Source organism: Hyperoodon ampullatus (genome assembly GCF_949752795.1).
Source record: "Hyperoodon ampullatus genome assembly, chromosome: 11".
NCBI classification, from domain to species: domain Eukaryota; kingdom Metazoa; phylum Chordata; class Mammalia; order Artiodactyla; family Ziphiidae; genus Hyperoodon; species Hyperoodon ampullatus.
The window spans coordinates 80,744,175-80,766,087 of record NC_136924.1 but is presented as its reverse complement, the minus strand read 5'-3'; the positions used below and the strand labels follow the sequence as shown (position 1 = coordinate 80,766,087).

The window sequence follows — 21,913 nt, the reverse complement described above, 5'->3', positions numbered from 1 at the left end:
CCTTCAAAGAGCTTACATTCTACCAGTGTAGATAGATGATAAACAATGAACACAAATAAATAGTAAATTATACTGTATGTAATAAGATGGTATGTAAGAAAAGGTAAAGCAGGGTAAGGAGAACAGGAAAGGCTGAGGCAAAATGTTAAATACGTTACTATATGACCCAGCAATTCCCCTGCTTAGGTATATGCCCAAAGGAATTAAGAACATATGTCCACATAGAACCTTGTACACAAATATTCATCACAGCATTTTTCATAATAGTCAAAAAATAGAAACAACACAAATGATAATCAACTGATGAATTGTGATGAAACACAATGTGCTGTATCCTTACAATGGGATATTATTCAGCAATAAAAAGGAATGGAGTACTGATACATGTTACAATGTGGATGATCTTTGGAAACATTATGCTTAGTAAAATAAGCCAGACACAAAAGGACCAATATTGTATGATTCCACATATACGAGGCCCCTAGAATAGGTAAATTCATAGACAGAAACTAGACTAGGGATTACAGCGGATGGTGGGGGAGACGATGGGGATAAAGGATAAAGAGTTTGTTTGGGATGATGAAGAAGTTTTGAAAATGGGTAATGGTGATGGTTGCCCAATATTGTGAGTGCACTTAACGCCACTGAATTTTACACTTAAAAATGAATATGATGGTACAGTTTATGTTATGTACATTACCATAATTTATTTTAAAAGGTGCTAAGAAGTTACTATTAAATTACCTACTAAGCGGTAACACCTCAGCTCATGCCCAGGTCCTCTGTGCTTTCCTTCTGCCCTACCACAATGCCCCAGAACCAGGCAAAACTCGGAGCCCTGCTCACAGGGATCTCCCTGGTAGTCAGATCTGGCCTCACGACTTTCTTTTATGGACATAAGTGAATAACCCAAGAGGGGCCAAATTCTATCACTCTGTATTTTCAATGTTAAGAAGAGAGATACTGGGTTTCCCTGGTGGTGCAGTAGTTGAGAATCCACCTGCCGACGCAGGGGACACGGGTTCGAGCCCTGGTCTGGGAAGATCCCACATGCCGCGGAGCAGCTAGGCCTGTGAGCCACAGCTACTGAGCCTGCGCGTCTGGAGCCTGTGCTCCGCAACAAGAGAGGCCGCGATAGTGAGAGGTCCCCGCGCCGCGATGAAGAGTGGCCCCCGCTTGCCGCAACTAGAGAAAAGCCCTCGCACAGAAACAAAGACCCAACACAGCCAAAAGTAAATAAATAAATAAATAAATAAAATTTTTTAAAAATAATAAAAAGAAGAGAGATACAGAGTATAGGAAATTGCTGTATCCTAGTCATGTAAATGGCAGGACCCAGAGAGAAGGTTCTGCTACTGAGATGCCCACAGCAGCACTGGGTTTCTGCCTTTCTTAATGCTCAGTTGTTGCGCTCATCATTCAATTTCTTGGAGCTCCTCCGGTATCTTTATACTAATAAATTTCCTTCTTTCCTTAAGCTGGCCAAAGATGGTTTCTGTTCCTTACAAACAATGGAACCTTAGTTCTAATATTCAACTCTTAAGCTTTATCCATATGGGCAAAGGGATATGCAAACGTCCTTTGCTTTCCAAATCTCTGGAGCTTTTGTGACAACACAGTAAGAACTGGGATAGCAAGGGATACCTATAGATTGTTTTTCAAGAGTTCCAAGACAATTCGATATGAGGCTTGCAAATAATTTAACTAAATGTGAGCTGGAGAGCACTTTATTCTCTGAAATTTTTACAAGTAATACTTCTATTTGCCGCTAGAAAGTTAATCAAGAATGTTTTAATCCAGTTTCTTTTTGCTGGGTTTTTGTTTGTTTGTTTGAGCTCTTATATTTAGCTCTGCTGGTCCATAAATTCCTTACACAATTTGCAGAATCCTCTTTAAACAGGAGATATACGGACAGCAGTAGTGTCTGCTCCTAGTGGCTATTTCATAATCAGTCATTACCACAAGGTCTTGGAGAGCTAGATATTATGATATCTATTTCATAATCAGTCATTACCACAAGGTCTTGGAGAGCTAGATATCTAGGAATTAATTAAAAACCTAAAAGTTTTTTCTAAGACTCCACTGAGGAATTTTTTTGGATAACCAACATATAAAAGTCCAGCATTTTGTAATTTTCACAGAGATTTTTATGAGGACATTTTAACAATGACTCAAACACTTTAATAGATAGAACCTCAGTAACATATGCTTGAATTCTAAGAATTTAGATTCGAATATAGATTATGCTTTGTTTACTTCCTAAGTCTTTCCCAGCATTCATGGGACTCTATCTATGGCCTCTATCGCTTGTTAAACACCAAAAGGAAATGGAGGCATGGTGTACTCCACACATACCAGAAGGGTATTCTATGCCAAGTGGGGAAGAGGGCCAGAGAGAGAGAGAGAGAGAGAGAGAGTGTGTGTATGTGTGTTGAATAGTCACAGGCACTATGTGACAAAAAACTTTAGAACTATTTTATTACAGATGGAAAGTTGTCCTTAATGTCAAAGCTTCCAGGGATCTAGAAGACTATTGAAGTTCATGATTAATGAAGAAAAACTACGAAACACTGGGGCTAAGGAAAAATAAGGGGGAAAGGAGTGAAAATAGAATATGCAAAGGAGCTGGAAACAATTCCCCGTAAAAACTGCCAAGTTTCTGGGCTTTATATCCTGCCCTCTTTATCTCTGGTCTCAGTAAACTCAGCACACAGGACAAGGATTGAAGGCAGTCCAAATAAACTCAGAGGGTCTGAATCCAACTTAAAGCTCTCACATCTGATACATAAGCATAAAATATGTTTTTTGATTATTTCTTCTATCTTTGCATATCTCAATAATATCAAATTGTTTCCTTCCTTTTTTGGAGCTATTAAAATGAACAATAAAACTTCACCAATTTTTTTAATAAAAAAAAAAGTACCAAGAATATATGATCAAATTATGGGTATAGATTTCAGGCAAATATCCATCTTAATGATCCTCCAAAGTTCAGCTACATACCACCTCCTCCTTGAAGTCCACCTCAGGTCATACCAGCCAGAGAAAGAATCTTCTTCTGTTTCCCTATGAATACTGTTTTTTTGTTTGTTTGTTTTTTGCGGTACGCGGGCCTCCCACTGTTGTGGCCTCTCCCGTTGTGGAGCACAGGCTCCGGACGCGCAGGCTCAGCTGCCATGGCTCACGGGCCCAGCCGCTCCGCGGCATGTGGGATCCTCCCAGACCGGGGCACGAACCCGCGTCCCCTGCATCAGCAGGCAGACTCCCAACCACTGAGCCACCAAGGAAGCCCTGAATACTGTTTTTAATCATCTTTATTTGAAAAGAATTGCTTTATGTTGCAGTTATTCAATACCAATCTTGTCTCCATTACTAAATAATGACTACACTGATTTCACAGATATTTATTAAATGCCTACCATTTACCAGAAATTGTGTGAGGTGCTGAGCATACAAGGATTATAAAGTCAGAGTCAGTTCCTGATCTTGTGGCATTTACAACTGTGAGAGCAAAACTATCAAATGCCTTTAGTTTCCCATAGATCCTAGTCAAGTGTCATACCACAAATTTCTCAAAGTAAGTTTGAGTTTTTGAGGTAATAATTTAAAATAGCACAATATCTGGATCTCTTCATACTGTATCCCTAACACATAGTCAGGGCTCGTTAAATATGCATCAGGTGAACCAATGATTCAGTCTGCAGCATCCTTCAGCATAAACCACATCACCAGGAAAGGTCCATAGACTGGATTCATGATGCGGACACATTTTCAATTTTATGATTAAATTTTTTTCTGAATAAACTGATAATTTATTCTTAATTCAGGGTTGGAGTTCTATAGGTTTGTGTCAGAATAAACTATAAAGTAGCATTATTAACCAATCACTGATCTGAATTTTGAGAGGGCTAATCCATCCATTTCAAAGATATTCAATAAAAACACTTAATTGAATGATTTTAATCAAGCGCGCACACACACACACACACAGATCCCTCACAAACTAATGCCTATAGAAATTGACAGACAATAAAAGTTCCATAATGGGTACTAAGATTATTAAAATGAACAAGTCAGCCATGCTGAAGGGCATACTTCTTACATGTGTGAACAGACTTCTCAAATAAAATGGACTATATATTTATTGCACAAGTTAAATCAACCATTCATAAAGGCTCAGCATTACTGGCTAAACATTTTTGCATAATACATTTTAAAATACCAACAATAAATAACTAGGAACAAAAATTTTTTATGGTAAACATACGACCATCTATTTCAGCAACATGCAGCCTCCTTGTTTGTGGTTTTCTTCCACTGACCATGACCAGGAAAATGTTTTATTTATGGTTTTTAAAGTAAACATTGTTGATGAACAGTAATAAGAAATTGAAGAATCCTTCAAAACATCACTTTCATTTAGTTAACTTTCCTGACTATAATAGCAATAGATGTCAAACTAAAGAAACATATATAGAATCTGTGAAATATAGGAGACATGAAAATAAAAATCATGCACCCATTCACCATGCAGTATCACCACTGTTAATAAACATGCTGCTGTATTCTCTTTCACTATTCTCCATGAACTTATTTTCTATATTATTAAATTAGAATTATGGTTTTCTAAAATCATCTATTAAAAACGTACCCATCTAAATCTGCATGAGAGTAGAAAGGTAACCACTGTGCATTTGAAAGGCACAATTTTACTCATTAAATAAATGAATGAATGACCATTAAAGTTTCACTTCTCTGATTATAATCTGGTGATCTATTACCAAGCTCTGATGTAAAAAAAGAACTAAAGGGCTTCCCTGGTGGCGCAGTGGTTGAGAGTCCTCCTGCCGATGCAGGGGACGCGGGTTCGTGCCCCGGTCCGGGAAGATCCCACATGCCGCAGAGCAGCTGGGCCCGTGAGCCATGGCCACTGAGGCTGCGCGTCCGGAGCCTGTGCTCCGCAACGGGAGAGGCCACAACAGTGAGAGGCCCACGTACCGCCAAAAAAAAAAAAGGAGTAAAATTCAATCTATTGTTATGCTAGAAATTTGTCATAGAAGCCCACTGTTACTTCCTTTGTATTTATATATGAAGATACACCTTGTGCCTGGAATTTAAGTTTTAAAGTTTGAATTTAACTTTAAAGTTTTAAAGTAATCTGTCTATATTCTGTTAAGTTATATACACACTATCTATACAAGAACAGTTCCAAAGGGGAAACATGACTGTGAAAAGTGCTACCTACGCAAAAAAAAAAAAATCTTAAGCCAAAAAGCTCTGTTAAATCTAGAATGAGGCCAAGCAATTGCTTCTGAATTCTCTATCAAAGCCAAGGATCATGGGTACTTAAGGAAGGATGGTTGTTTACCTGACCGAGCTCTCCACAGGAGCCGGTCTAAAAGCTGCAGTGTTGTTTATGGAATGACTTAAGTTTAAGAAATGGTGGACCTTTCAGCTTAAAATAGACTTTATGTTCACCACTTCAGAAACTGTCTTTGTACTCCAGCTGATTTAAAGTTCCATAACATGACACTACTAACGCTTAGACTTTCCAGAACAACTCAGTATTCAAGATTATACTGTCTTCTTCCTCCCCACTAAACACACATGCAAATATCCAATAGATTTTAAGACACTTTTATCACAGTAACATATGCCCTAGCCAAAACAAAGCTAAGTTCATATACCTAGTTGTAGCAGAAAATAATGCTGTTACTTGGAGGGGTTCTGTTTAGAAGAGGCTAAAGATAAATTACAAATTATGCAAATATAAAAGTTGGCTATAACCATCCCTTGCTTCATCTATGACTCTCTACTGATCAAACAGTCCTATTAAGGGAAAGATTTTTCAAACCATGATAAGAATAGCAAAATTAAATAAGAAAAATAATAATAAAGCAAACCTGCAACCATTTAAATATTAAAACTTTAAGCAGAAAAAAGATAAGGAAGGGAAATTCAAAGGACTATAATTGGTAAAAATAAAACAAAAGTCTTATTCATCCATCTAAGGGATTAAGTCAGAATTATCAACTGTGTGACCCGCCATCCCCCTACCTGATGTCTATTGTTGAACATGGAAACAAAGGGAATTAAAAAGCTCATTGAATTGGCCAAAATCAAGCAGTAATTAAAAATAAGGGCCCTGATCTTTTCCCACTCTAAAAAACTATCATGATACTTGGCAGTCACTGCACCAATGGCTGGTCACCTGAGTGTTTTCTCAGACCTTAATTAGTGGGTGCTGATTCTTAGTAGATCCCAAAAAGAAACCTCAAGTCAAAGGAAACAATCACTTAAACATATGTATACAGATGTGCATAAACACACACACACACACACACACACACACACACACACGTGCACACTTGTCATTCCCTAACCTCTCAACCACATGGAGAACAGACAATGAAACAACTGTATACTTTTTATTGATTCTACTGTCCCACCCGTCCTGGAAATTCTGCCATGCTCACTCCCACTGTGTGGTACCTGACCATTGGTCAAGTTGATATACCCAAAATATGAAGTGTCAGAAGTGTCAATGACCAGGGAAGTAAATCTCAGTATAAAGAAATGGAGGAAGGGGGAAGGGACAATTAACATTGCATTTGATACAAATCAAAACTACAGTGAGGTAGCACCTCACACCAGTCAGAATGGCCATCATTAAAAAGTCTACAAATAACAAATGCTGGAGAGGGTGTGGAGAAAAGGGAACCCTCCTACACTGTAGATGGGAATGTAAGTTGGTGCAGCTGCTATGGATAACAGTATGGGGCTTCCTCAGAAAACTAAAAAATAGAACTACCATACGATCCAGCAATCCTACTCCTGGGTATATAGCCAGACAAAACTCTAGTTCAAAAAGATACAAGCACCCCTATGTTCATAGCAGCATTCTTCACAATAGCCAAAACATGGAAACAACCTATATGTCCATCGATAGATGAATGGATAAAGAAGATGTGGTACATATATACAATGGAATATTACTCAGCCATAAAAAAAGAATGAAATAATGCCATTTGTAGCAACATGGATGCAACTAGAGATTATCATACTAAGTAAAGTAAATGAGAAAGAGAAAGACAAATACCATATGATATCACTTATAAGTGGAATCTAAAATATGACAGAAATGAACAGAAATGGACTCACAGACATAGAGAACAGACTGGTGGTTGCCAAGGGGGAGGGAGTTGGGGAAGGAATGGAGTGGGAGGTTGGGGTGAGCAGATGTAGCTTTTACACATAGAATGGATAAACAAGGTCCTACTGTATAGCACAGAGAACTATATTCAATATCCTGTGATAAACCACAATGGAAAAGAATATTTGAAAAAATAATGTATATATATGTATAACTGAATCACTTCACTGTATAGCAGAAATTAATGTAACATTGTAAATCAACTATACTTCAATTTAAAAAGAAAAAGAAAAAAGAAAAAGCAAAAACAAAAGCAACATCGCATCTGAAATTGTACAACATATCCCAAAAGTCCTACTTCCTTTTTTTTTTGCCGTACGCGGTCCTCTCACTGTTGTGGCCTCTCCCGTTGCAGAGCACAGGCTACAGACGCGCAGGCTCAGCGGCCATGGCTCACGGGCCCAGCCGCTCCGCGGCATGTGGGATCTTCCCGAACCGGAGCACGAACCCGCGTCCCCTGCATCGGCAGGTGGACTCTCATCCACTGCGCCACCAGGGAAGCCCCCTCCCTTCTCTTTTAAAAGAAAAATAAAAACCATAACGCTAAAATGTACAGTACAAAAAAAATTGTTTATTTAAAATATATTCACCATCTTCATCCAACAGGATTTAAAGTAGTTTTCCTTAAGTCAAGATAAGTGTTTCCTAAATAGATCTTTGGATGAAAAGTTAAGTTAGAAAACATAAACCAGGCCCCTTTTGCACCAATAGATGCTGGGAGAACAATACTCTACCTCATTTAGCAATAACTCAGGGTTCAGAAACATCAGGTAAATCCTGGTTAAAGGATAACTGGGGAAAAAAGGGAAATGCAAGTCTTTGCAACCGGAGCAGTCTAATTCCTCAGACTGAGATATCAAACTTAAAAGCTAGGTCACAGAGCCTACAAAAATCTTCCTACATTTCCAGTTGGAAGGGCCTCTAAAAGGGCCTACTAAACTCTAATAGAGTGAAACTGTGATTTTTTTCAGGTGAAAAATTCATGACCTTATTACAAAAATTCCCAAAAGCCAATAATAACATGTATCCTCCCAAACAAATTTATACACGAGATACTAAAATCAGACAAAATTTATCTGCAGACAAATAAATATGTATGAATTACCTGCAATGCTGTAAACTCCATTCTCACTAACTACCTCCTAAGGTGAAATTGAAAAACCATCATGCAACCAAAAGCGTCAAATAGATAAAGAGCAAAGATGGAAGTCAGAAACTTTCAGCCCCATTTTTAGCTCTTCCGTTGAGTTTTTAATATTACAGTGGAACAAACTATGCTGGCTAAATAGATACAATGCCAGTGTCTCCAATGAGGCTCTCTGATTCACTTTAACAATTCACACAACTTTGAAGAAACTTAAGGCCCACAAAATATAAGCATAATGTGGATATTCCTAGCAACTCTCTAAAAAAAAGGGCTCTTTCCTTTCTGTCTCTTTCATTCACCTTTATAATACCCCAGGGGCAGGGGCATCATATACTCTTTCTCTTACTCTCCACAAAGACATGCTGACAGGAAAATAGAATAAATGATATGAACAAGGTCATAATTAGCAACAGACCTTGGACAACTGACCTCCAACTATAGAAGAACAAGGAAATTCAACTTGAAGTACGTACTCTGTCTTTGATAGAAAAGGTGTATAAATAATGAGCCTACAAAAGTATAATGAAAAACTATAATGCTGCTTTGATTTCATGGACCTAAAACACACTTGTAAAGTAAAGTATCTACCAGTTGTCATCTAAGTTAACAAAGTAGGTGATGCTACTTTCCTAGATAACATTTCATGTGGCACGAACATGCCAGCTTTGTAACTACTAAAACTCTCAGGCCAACGTAGTTCCATGAGTTAAAGAAAAAGAATATCTAATCAGAGCACCAAGCTTCACCAGCGGCAGCATTTCCAACGATCCGTCCTCACCTTAGAATCGAGCTGCACAGAGGTCTTGTCATATTAAGTTCAACAAGGATCAGTTTGTCAACAGAAAAATAATACTGCACAAACACACTCTAAGGCAACTCAACTTCCAAAACACCAGCAAGAAATGTTGAATACGAATAAATATTTTATACAAACATACGCTACATTAAAGCTTCTTTTTCTCAAGATAATGTGTAACCAAAGAAACACACACTTGGCTGAGAGTCTGGAGACAGGGTTATAGTTCCAGCTTTTGGCATTAATGTCCTTCCTCTGCTTCATAGGTAAGTTACTTCATTTCTCTTCCTCTAGGTTTCTCTATCTCCAAAATGAGCAGGACAGACTCCGCAACTGCTAAAGTATGTAGTGACCGAAACACATACCTTTGCTGAATAAGACACTACAAAAACATGGCTCTTTATTTCACTAGGTTTTATACTCTATTCCTAATCCTTTTTATTATTTTGTCCACAACTGTAATTGTCGCTCACAGCCACCTAGGTAGTGACAATTACAATAGCTAACCCTTAATACAAGTGCTCATGTGCCACTTACTGTGCTAAGCACCTTATGTTAACTCACTTCTTCCTCAGCACAATCCTACGAGGTAGTAACCATGAGTGAGGAAACTGAGATGCAATTATGTAACTTGACCGGGGTCATTTGACCCCAAGCCCTTCCTGATCAACCACCAGGTTAAACACACCTAGAGAGTCTACAGAGGGGAAGGGTGAGGTGCAGCAGAGTCCATCTGCAAAATGTTGTGGGAAGCCCAAACACTGACCTTGCACTAAGAACTCTCTGGGAAACAAATGGCAGCTTATGACTTACAAACCCAGCACAAAAGCACCTGTCACGGCTATTTTTTTCTTCCATGCTTCAGTTCCACTTAACATTGATCTTAAAGGGATTAAGTTAAATCTACCTCCCTTCTTTCACCCATTAAGGGAGATGCACAAATAACAGAAACTGGGGAAGTTCTGGTGACGTCCACGTCCCCTGTGGGGTAGACACCACTCCATTAATGGCATGGCTCAAAATCACCGACAAGGGACACTGCATGTTAAGTCATGTGCCCTAAAACCTAACAGCAGAAAAAAGTGACCAGTTCGAAGTGGAAACACCAGTTTCTCAGCCTGAAATCTCTAAGGCTGGGGAGTCGAGCTACTGAGACCTGACGGTAGCAACAACAAAAAAATGTACGCATCAAAATACAGTGCAGTCAGTGTGCGTTTAAACTGCGAGCTGGTATTCACAATCAGGACAGACAGAAAATACTAGTAATCAAGGAAGTCCTCTTTAACCATCTAGCACACGGTTATGTTTATATATCTATTTCTCCCATTCGTAAATCAACTCCAATCTCAAGAGCCCTGCACTTGGCTGAGTCCCAGGAGAGGTTGAGCATTTCAGTGGGCCAAAGCCCGGGGAGGGGAGAAAGCAGGTGTGAGTTCTAGAACCCAGGAGGCCGTCGGAGCCCCCAGGCTGCCCCCGAGGTGGGGCGAGTCCCCGTTTGGCGAGGCCAAAAGGAAATTACTTCAGCGAAGTGGGACGGTGAGCTCCTCCCGCAGGGCAAAGCCACACTCCCGCTCGCCACATCGCCTGAGTTTCATGTCCAAGGCCACGGACTTTTATTGACTGGTCTTACAAACCCGGCCCTGAAGGACAAGGGCTTGAGAGCGGTAGCGAGCAAAGATGGGGAAGAGGAGGCATTTTGTTTCACCTCTAAGGGAAAAAAAATTTTTTTTAATCAAAACAACCCACGGAGAAGCCAACGAAGACTTCTTCACCGGGCCTGTCTCCGGGCTTTTGAATCACTTCCTCCTTTTCAGATGCGTCCCTGAGTTTGAGATTACGAAGTTGCAGAGAAAGTCTTGCCTCTAAGGGAAGCTTCCTGCGAGCGAGCGAGCCGAGCGCACGGCGCTGTCCGCGAGCGCAGAGCCTGCCCTGCCTCCCGGCCACCCGAGGCGGGAGCGGGCGCCGGGGCACGCGGCGGCGCCACGAGGGACTGGGATGGGTTCCTAGGGGCCCGAGCGCCAGCGCTCCCCAGCCCGCAGCCCGGCTTACCCCAGCGTGTTGATGAAGCCGTTGACCGAGCCCTCCGCGTACAGGGACACGATGTCCCCTATGTAGAGGAAGCTGGACATTTTATCGGACATGCTGCTTCATGCTCCGAAGAAGACGTCCCTCCTCTTCTCTGCGCCCTCGCCGCCCTCTCCGGGGAGCCGCCGCGGTAGAGGCGGAACGGAGCGCCCGCCTGTAGCGCCCAGAGCGGCGGCGGCGGGCACGGCCCGAGGGATCGAGTGTCGGGCTCAGCCCTGCCCCGCGCCGGGAGAGCCGCCAAGAGCGGCGCTGCAGCTCCGGACACCCCGCGACGTGCGCCGCCCAGACGCCCGGAGAGCCGCAGCCGCCGCCGCCTCCCCGGCAAGTTTCCTGTTCCTTTTAGAAGTTTCTCACCAACACCTTTTTGCTCCTCCTCCTCCCTCCTCCGCTCCCTCCTCCGCCTAAGCTCCCCGCTCCGCGCCCCGCCGCAGCGGTCCCCGCAGCCCGGCCAGAGCTGGTGCTTGCAGAGCCCCTCGGTTCCCTCGGGGGAATTTTTGGGCCAGGTGGTGGTGCCCATTGGGCGAAGGGGAGGGGACGAGAGGGTGGAGGCCAATCAGGCGGCGGCGGCCCGGGGCGGAGCCGGGCCGGGGCGGGGCGACCAGGGTAGGGGGTGGGGCCCGGCCACCCGGGAAGCAGTGGCGCGCGCTGACCGAGCGCGGTGGGGCGCTGGAGGGACGGCGGGATCCCCGAACCGGGAAGCGGTCGCCGGAGAGCCGCCCTGGAGAGGCTAGACTTGGGGCGCGACAGTTCCCGCCTGGGAAAGCGAAGGATGGCGGGGCCGAGACCCAGTCCCTTGTCTTAAAGGGGGCGGGGAGGACTGAGAATTGGCGAAGGGGCGCGCGCGCAGGACCGGAGCGGAGTGAGCCGGCGATACGCCTGGAGACGAAAAGGAGGAGCCGGAGCGGCGTGGGTGCGTGGGGTGGATAATTTGCTGACACAGGGAGAGGAAGGAAGGTGTTGAAGCAAAGGAAAAAGTAGAACATTTTTTAAAATACACAATAAAGAAAGAAAATAAGAAGGAGAAGGAGGGGGAAGGGAGGGAAGGGGGGAGGGTCTGCCTCTATTTGGACTATGTAGTTTAGGTTTTGTCTTTAGGGCGTTAGTGAAGCTTGACCCGTCAGCAGATGTCCAGGTGGACATGAGGTAAGTCACTTGGCCGGGCCAGCAATTTTTTTAGCCAACCATAGGCGGTGAACCTTCTCTTAAGCCTCCTGCTCTCTTAATCCCGCGACCCCTGCTCTTAACCCGGAGCCCAGGTTTAACTTTCCACTTCCGGAAGCCCGCTGTCACGGTCTCATTGACCGTCTTGGTTTGTTTACTTTTAAAGCTTCTGACTCTTAAAGCTCCAACGGTCATAAATGAAACTGACAGCGGGACACGTTTCCACACCTTCTCCGTTGCTTTTGTAACCCTCATCATTTTACAAGGCTTTTGTCCTACCCTTCCGGAAGACCTGGAGAAGGCAGACTTGGACAGCAGTTATGACACTAGCCACCCAAAGAATTGTGACCTACGTAATCCCCCTAGAGCAAGGTTTGCTGAAAGGTGGAGGAACCCAGGGCGTGCACAGAGGTGTGTGCCAAATTGTGCAACTGACCAAAATGTAAATTTACAGTTCGAGGCTGTCTTACAGTTTGAAGATGGTTTGGGTTGAGACTTATAGTCACATAATGGAATAGGAAAGACTAAGCTTAATGTTCAGACATCTGTGTTTAGAAAGCCTGCAGGATAGAGGAGAGTAAAGTGTTAGACCCAGAATCCAGGAAATGCCAGCACAAAGCCTGAATGTACTGAGATAAACTGGACCCAGTCATTGTCCTACCATGCAGCTGACAGACCTCTCTTTACTTCTGGGGTCTCCTTTGGAAATGGTTACTTAGCAACTTAGAAATGCCTGTTATGTGATAGAAGCCCTCTTCTGTCTACATGATACATGATATTGCTATTGGGAGCCTCTAAGACATTGGACGAGCTATTTAAAAGCTTGAGATGGAGCGAGATGAAGACCCTGAAAATGGAGGTTTCTGTTTAACCAAGCGATCTATGGATTACATTCTATGGTTTCCCATGTTGCACAGTCCTGTACCATACATCCAAATGGATGCTCCACAGTTATTGGCCCGAGTTCCTCTAGGTACAAACTATCAGTGAACAAGACATTACAAAACAAGTGGGTGATTGTTTATGCTAATGAACAGGTACAAACTTCAAGCCACATACCCAGGACCAATGGGTTTCTTCCTCCTCACCCCATCCTCACCAGCCACCACCCATTGAGGTGTCCTATATAGTCTGAGGCCTGGATCTGGTCACACTGCTGCGTTAACATGGCAAAGATAGTCAGCCGACCACCAAAGGTTTAGGCTTTCCTTCCATGGCAGCCAAGCCTCCTTAAAAGGGTCTTCCCAGCCTTAGCTATTCTGGCAACTCTGCCTTTATTTGCTCAGCTCAGAAACCTTGGAATCGTTTTTGACTCCTCTCTCAGTCCATCAGCAAATCCTGTCAGCTCTACCTTCAAAGTATAAACAACATCCTACCACCCTGGTCCGTGCCTCCATCATCTCTCTCCTGGGTCGTAACAGACTCCTCACTGATCTCCCCACTTCCACATTTGCACCTTTATGATCTATTCTCAACCAAGAAGCCAGACATTTGCTCTTAAAATAGAAGTTAGATCAAGTCTCTGCTCAAAACACTGCAACGACTTCCCATCTCAGAGTGAATTCTGAAGTCACTTCCATGGCCTATATGGCCCTATTTAATGTGCCCCCTGAGCCGACGTATTGTAGTACATCTGTGCAGGTATGCATGTGTGAGTGGCACTTACACATTAGTGAGCAGTGAGCAGTACACACCTGCACCACTGTTCTCAGAGCCCCCCACTGCCCCTCTGCCTTCATCTGCCGCCACTGACTTGACCTTCTTCATTCCAACCACCTTGGCCTCCTTGCTCGCCCTCATATATGCCAAGCCTGCTCCCTGTTGAGGGCACTTAACTTACTGTTCCCTCTGCCTGACGTGTTCTTCCCATGTGTATCTGCAAGGCTCAGTCCCTCCCTTGCTTCAGATCTCTGCTGTGATGTCACCCTGTCATGAGGCCTTCCCTGACAACGCTGTATAAAATACTGTCAGCCCCATTTGCTATCTCCCTACTCTATTTTTCTTTTTTTTTTTAATAAATTTATTTATTTATTTATGTTTGGCTGCGTTGGGACCTCGTTGCTGCACGCGGCTTTCTCTAGTTGCAGCAAGTTGCAGAGCATGGGGTCTAGGCACGCGGGCTTCAGTAGTTGTGGCACGCGGGCTCAGTAGTTGTGCCTCCCGGGCTCTAGAGCACAGGCTCAATAGTTGTGGCGCACGGGCTTAGTTGCTCCTCGTCATGTGGGATCTTCCTGGACCAGGGCTCGAACCCATGTTCCCTGCATTGGCAGGCAGATTCTTAACCACTGAGCCCCCAGGGAAGTCCCTCTATTTATTTTTCTTAGATTTTTTTTTATCATAGCATGTTATACATTTATTTGCTTATTTATTTGTCCTGTCTCCTCCCACTAGAATATATGTTCCATGATGGCAGAGAATTTGTGTGTTTTCATCACTGCTTTATTCCACTCTATAAAAGAGTTCTTGGCGCTATCATGTGCCTATTAATATATGTTGAGTGAGTGGGGGGAAAAAATCACCTAGTGCAACATCTTTATGGAGTCTCAGGACCTCTGTGAAGCTTGCTCCCTCCAAGAGTAACCATACTTCAGTTGGGATGCATGTTCACCCTAATCTCAGATCCCTGAACTTTCTTCATGTTCTATCATCATCTTCTCTCTGAAGCTAATCGTGGGACAGAGACCTCCCCATTTACACCTAATCCTAATTCTAACTCACTCTACACTACCAGTCAATAAGTACCATTAACCCACTGTGATTTAGCTAAATCCCACGAAAGGAGAATGAAGGAAAAGGGAGAGTCCTGAATTTACTGAGACTAAAGCTGCAATGACTGAGAAAACCTGAAGTTACTGAATTTATCCAGAACTGGCCAGGTTAAGTTTGCCATCAGTAGAGATGGGCACTTAAAACAGATTAAATTATCGAAAAATAGTTTGGCCTCACACCATGTACAATTAACTCAAAATGGACCGAAGACCTAAATATAAAACTTTTATAAGAAAACATAGAGGTAAGTGTTCATAATATTGAATTTAGCAATGGTCTCTTAAATATGACACCAAAGCCATAAGCAACAAAAAAAAGATAGATAAATTTGACTTCACCAAAGTTAAAAATTTTTGTGCTTCAAAGGACACTATAAAAAAAGTGAAAATACAATATACAGAATGGGAGGGAATATTTGCAAATCATGTATCGGATAAGGAACTTGTATCTAGAATATTTTTGAAAAACCCTTACAACTCAACAATAAGAAGACAACTTTTTTAATGAGTAAAGGATGTGAATAGTCATTTCTCCAAAGAAGATATACAAATAGCCAATAAGCACGCAAAAAGATGCTCAACATGATTAATCATCAAGGAAACACAAATTAATACAACAATGAGATTTCATCTCACATCCACTGGGATGGCTACAATAAAAATGAGAGATAATAACAAGTGCTGACAAAGATATGGGAAAACTGGAACCCTCTACTGCTGGTAGAAATGTAAAATTGTACAACACTTTCAAAAAGAGTTTGGCAGTCCCTGAACAAGGTGAATGTAGACTCGCCATTTGACCCAGAAATTCCATCTCTTGTATATGTCCAAGAGAAATGAAAACATATGTATACAGGAAAACTTGTACAAAAATGTTCATAGTAGCTTTATTCATAGTAGCCAATGTCCATCAACTGATGAATGGATAAATACATAGTGGAATATTACTTGGTCATAAAAAGGGATGAACTATTGATTCATGCTGCAGCATAGATGAACCTTGAAAACATTATACTAAGGAAAAGAAACCAGTCACAAAAGATCACATATTATATGATTCCATTCATATAAAATGTCCAGAATAGGCAAATCCATGTAGATAAAAAGCCAATTAGTGGTTACCTAGGGCCTGTAGTGGGTAAGTAAAGGACACAGGTTCCTTTTTGGGGTGATGAGAAAGTATTCTTCAAACTTACACCTCTGTTCAGCATGTATTTCCCTTTAACTTGACCTGTGTGTTCTTGGTTCCACCTGACACCTACTTCAAGCAAGGGTAACCTCATACCTAGCTGCCGAGAAGGGGGAAAGTGTGCTAGGGTACAACTAAAAAGAATTCAGGGACTTCCCTGGTGGTCCAGTGGTTAAGACTTCACCTTTCAATGCAGGGGATGCAGGTTCAATCCCTGGTCAGGGAACTAAGATCCCACATGCCTCTAGGCCAAAAAACCAAAACATAAAACAGAAGCAATATTGTAACAAGTTCAATGAAGACTTTAAAAATGGTCCAAAAAAAAAAAAAAAGAAGAGAGAGACTTTAAAAAATAAATAAATAAAATTTTTTAAAAATAAAAAGAGGGGGCTTCCGTGGTGGCGCAGTGGTTGCGAGTCCGCCTGCCAATGCGGGGGACACGGGTTCATGCCCCAGTCTGGGAAGATCCCACATGCCGCAGAGCGGCTGGGCCCGTGAGCCATGGCCGCTGAGCCTGCGCATCCGGAGCCCGTGCTCCGAAACGGGAGAGGCCACAACAGTGAGAGGCCCGCATAATGCAAAAAAAATAAAAATAAAATAAAATAAAATAAAATAAAAAGAGGACTTCACTGGTGGCAAAGCAGTTGAGAGTCCGCCTGCCGATGCAGGGGACACGGGTTCGTGCCCCGGTCTGGGAAGATCCCACATGCCGCGGAGCGGCTGGGTCCGTGAGCCATGGCCACTGAGCCAGCGTGTCCAGAGCCTGTGCTCCGCAACGGAGAGGCCACAACAGTGAGAGGCCCGTGTACCGCAAAAAAACAAAAACAAAAATACATGTGTGTAAAATAAAAAGAATTCAGTGAAGCTGTAGGTGGGGTAAAACACATTACTTAATTCCTCACTAATCATCTGACTACACAAACTCAAAAATGTCCCATCTTCCAGTGAAAATCACTTTTGTCATCATATGGCATCAGCAACCTCTTAAGAATCCAAGCACAAAGTCTTGGAGTCACTCTTTATTCTTTCCTCTACCTATTTCTTTCTTTTATCTCAAGAATGTCTCCTCTTTACCTTCTCCACTATCCTTGCTCTGTTCTATACCGTTGCCTACTCACTGGTCTCCACCCTTCCAGTCTCCCCGACTCACCATCCTCAAAGCAAGCCAGAACAGTCTCCTTACAAAGTTGATCTGATCAAAACTGTTCAGACTTACAATGACACCCTCCTGTCTGTAGAAGAAAGTTCAAAGTCTTTAACCTGCTAGTGTGAATATTAGATATTGTGAACATCAGCCCACCACCATGTCCTAGCATTCCACACTGACCATGACCTGGTCTCCTCCTTTGATATCCTTAGTTTCTATTCTTCCACTCCTCATATCCTCGTGGAAAGCCAGACTTCCCACATATAATCTGACAATTTTAGTCTCCACGCTTTTGAGTGTGATGGTCCCTCTGCCAGAAATTCCCCTTCCTCCTTTCCTTCTCCTGCTTCTAAATGCCCAAGCTCCATTTCCCCAGTGAAGCTTCCCAGATACTGCCAGGGCAAAGTTCTCCTTCCTACTGAATCCCCATCTCCATATTCATGATGGAGAGTTCTGTGGATTTGTTCCCTAGCAAATATACCTTAGTCATTTATACAGCCTGCTGTGAAATTTTGAACTAAAAAAAAATGCTGTGACTTGCCTCTAGGTGCAGGCTGAAAGGAGAAGAGTAGATGATGATATAGGGAAGAATGTAGAAGGACAATCTCATAGTCATCCTCAACTGCTGTTGTGAGGTAGATCCCAGAGAGCCGTCCACCTTTCCCCCATGTCTAACAGCCTGAATGGGGTTAAATCCACCCCCCAACTCCGAGCATGGGTCCTCACTAGTCTAAACCAGTGCTTCTCAAACTTTAGTGTAAGAACCATCTTAAAACACAGCTCCCTGGGCCCTTTCCCATGAGATTTTTGACTTTCCAGGTCTAGAGTGGGGCTTACTAGTTTTGAAGGGGCTGGTTTTGTGTGGGCAAGGGTGGGGGGAGTCAGGGGTGAAACAGACCGTGGTTAGTGGGAACGCTTTGCTGAGAAAATGACTTGTGTTTCATCTTTATTTCGAAATAATCTCAAACCTACAAAAAAGTTACAAAAGAGTAACTTTTTACAAAGAGTACATCACTTTAACCCAAATTCATCAATTTTTATAATTTACTACGTTTGTTTCATCATTGCCTTTCTCTACAAACACACACATACACACATACAATTTATGTTTAGAACCATCCGACTATAGGTTGCATAATCATGCCCCTTTACCTAATACTTCGTGTATTCCTAAGAACAAAGATATTCTCTTCTATATCCATAGTACAGCTATCCAGCTCAGAATATTTAACATTGATCTAAAACTTTAATCTACTGTCCATATTAGTTGTCATATCTCTTCAGTCTCTTTTTTTTCTTTTTTTTTTTTTTCCTGTACGCGGGCCTCTCACTGCTGTGGCCTCTCCCGTTGTGGAGCACAGGCTCCGGACGCGCAGGCTCAGCGGCCATGGCTCACGGGCCCAGCCGCTCCGCGGCATGTGGGATCCTCCCGGCCCGGGGCACGAACCCACGTCCCCTGCATCGGCAGGCAGACTCCCAACCACTGCGCCACCAGGGAAGCCCTCTTCAGTCTCTTTTGATCTGTACCAATTCCTCAGCCATCCTTTGTCTTTAATGACATTGATGTTTTTGAAGAATCAAGCCATTTACTTATAGGATAGTCCTCCATTGGGGCTTGTCTTGCATTTCTTCACAATTAGATTAGGTTAAGCATTTCCAGCTGGAATAACACACAAGTGAGGAGCTGTACCTCCGCGGGTAACCTTGACTTCAGGCACCCAGTGTCCATCTGCCCCCTCATTTATGCCATTAGTTTTGATCACTGTCAAAGTGCTGTCTAGTGGAGAAGAGTTTAGCAGTAATCCCAAACCAGCTGTCTTTTCAGTTTGTTCCACAAGAAACACTCTCTTAGCTTGAGAAAACTCCAGAAATGTAGGCCAATCTCAAAGCAGCAGCAAGTCTGATTTTCCTGCCAAAAATAGTGTCCAACACATCTCCTGACCTTTAACCTCTCTGTTTCTAAAGCTGGAGTTTGACATCAGTCTACCATGTTTCCCTACCTGCCGGGGACAAATACCAAGCTCCCCCAGTGGTGCCTTCGAAGTTCTTCCCACTAAACTAGATATGAAAGCCAATCATCCCTTCCACACCCTCTCCCCTAACGCACACACGCGCGCACACACATACACACACACACGGGTCTTGCCCATGCACTGGGGGTGTGGTAAGACTCACAACACAGCAGCAGCTCACTCCAAAGCACTTCAAAATCATCTCTCATCTCCAACAGCCCAACTCAAATGTTTCCCTTCATGATTTGCATCTATTCAATGCCTCCACTGAAACTCACAGTCTAACATCCTATTAAAATATTCTTCAAATCTATCTGATAGTCACAAATCTTAGAGCTATTTACACTACCTGCTCTTAAATTACTCAAATATTTCAATTCTTGCTTACTTCAATTTGCAACGATTCTTCCCCAAATATAATTTCATATTCTCAGCTAGATATCAGGACAGTATTCATCAATCATAACTATACCAGAATACTTAATACAAGCATCACATAGACCTGGTTTAAATTACTAACTCACTAATTTACCCTCTGCCAATCTTTATGCAAATATTCAACCTCTGATGCCTCATTTTCCTTATCTGTAAAATGAGGACAATAGTACCTACCTCCTAAGGGCCTTGTGAGATTTAAATTAGAAAATACACTTGAAGGGTTTGGCACAGTACCTGGCACAAAGTAAGTGCTCAATCATGTTAGCTATTTTTATGATTGTCATTATTTGAGAGAAAAGCAACATTAAGGGTCATAAGAAAACCAAGCATCAGAGATGCTGTGACCTGTGCAAGAAGACACATTAGTGACTGAGCCAGCACCAGACCCGTCTCCAGAGGCTGAGTCATAGCCCCTTCATTTACACTTCAGTCCCTTCAGTAAACAGTCGTAAATGCCTGATAACCTCTTTCAGGGATATTGGAATTTTTTTAATTTCTGTAAAAGAAAGAAATCTAATTTTTAACAGGGAAATTTCAGGCATAATAAAGAAAAGAAAACAAGTTTTTTTTTTTTTTTTTTTTTTTTTTTTTGCGGTACGCGGGCTTCTCACTGCTGTGGCCTCTCCCATTGCGGAGCACAGGCTCCGGACGCGCAGGCTCAGCGGCCATGGCTCACGGGCCCAGCCACTCCGCGGCATGTGGGATCTTCCCAGACCGGGGCACGAACCCGCGTCCCCTGCATCGGCAGGCGGACTCGCAACCACTGCGCCACCAGGGAAGCCCTGAAAACAAGTTTTGAGACAAAAGAAACAAAAGTGGCTAAATTCCCAACCTGGTGCTGTAAAACCACCCCAAAGTGCCCCGTGGGAACTCTGCCTTCCACAAGCTGACAGTTTTTATCTCTTCACAGAAGGAGGCAGATAAAACCCACAGAGAAAACTGCCATCTAACACCAGAGAAAGCTGTCATGCTTGCGGTCCCTGGCATGATAACAGGGAAGACGTAATGCAGAACTTTGACTATCCTTCACCTCTTACAGACTTCCGGTACCATAAAAAGTGCAGCTGGGGCAGTTAAGGGCCTACAATGCAAACCAAGAGCAATTTCTCAACTTATAATTCCATTTCCCAGATCCCCAGGGATTTCTGGGTTGCTCTTAAAGGCTTACTTCAGGAATTTTAACCTTGTCTCAATGAATGGAAACAGGCTACTAAGGCCAAACTCGTCAACTGGTAAATGTCAATGAGAATGAAAGATCTGAGAACAAGTTTGGTAGAGGGGTAAGAGATGGAGGAAAGTAATATATACTAATAACATATATCTGAGTCTCTGTGCTGAGCACTTTTCATATATTGATATTATCTGAGAACCTCCAGGAGGTAATTGATATTATCAATCCCATTTAACAGCTGAAGAAACTTGAGTCTTAGAGAGGTTAAGGAACCTACCCAAGGTCACCCAAGTAGTAAGATACATGGGAGAAAAGAAAAAATAACACCATAACTCAGAAAAGGGCAAAAACAGGGAGAATAAACCCAACGAGAACTTCCTGAAGTCTTTTTTCTGACCTCTTGACCCTTCCCCAAATTTGCCTTGGTTTCCTCTCATTTGTGTACATCGTTGTACAGTTGTCTCTCAGTATCTGTGGGGATTGGTTCCTGGAGCCGCCATGGATGCCAAAATCCCCTGAGCATATAAAATGGTTGGTACAGTCGGCCCTCCCTATCCATGGGCTTTGCACCTGAGGATTTGACCAACACCCAGGCACTCACACATCCATGTAAAGTTGTACCATGTTGGCATACCATGGTTGGCTGAAAATTTTAGTTTAGTTGTAGGATATCACATGATATCTTAGGGTGAAAATAAATTCGGGGGAATATGTGGTTATTCAATATAAAAACTCAAAAATGGAATTAATATTTAAAATTCTATGAATAAGGGCTTTCTTAGCTTA

The 21,913-nt window shown here is 42.8% G+C and overlaps 1 protein-coding gene across 2 annotated transcripts in view; it reads right to left on the bottom strand.

Moving 5' to 3' along the window:
* The window catches only part of ITPR2 (inositol 1,4,5-trisphosphate receptor type 2), a gene marked incomplete at its 3' end in the record, with an annotated part of 533,638 nt that extends 522,299 nt beyond the window's left edge, over positions 1-11,339 (bottom strand). For both annotated transcript variants that reach the window (XM_079715959.1, XM_079715960.1), the window contains exon 1: positions 11,206-11,339. In XM_079715959.1, coding sequence (XP_079572085.1) covers positions 11,206-11,297 — 92 coding nt within the window. In that variant the 5' untranslated portion in view covers positions 11,298-11,339. The remainder of the gene's footprint in view (positions 1-11,205) is intronic.
* Positions 11,340-21,913: the final 10,574 nt, after the last annotated feature.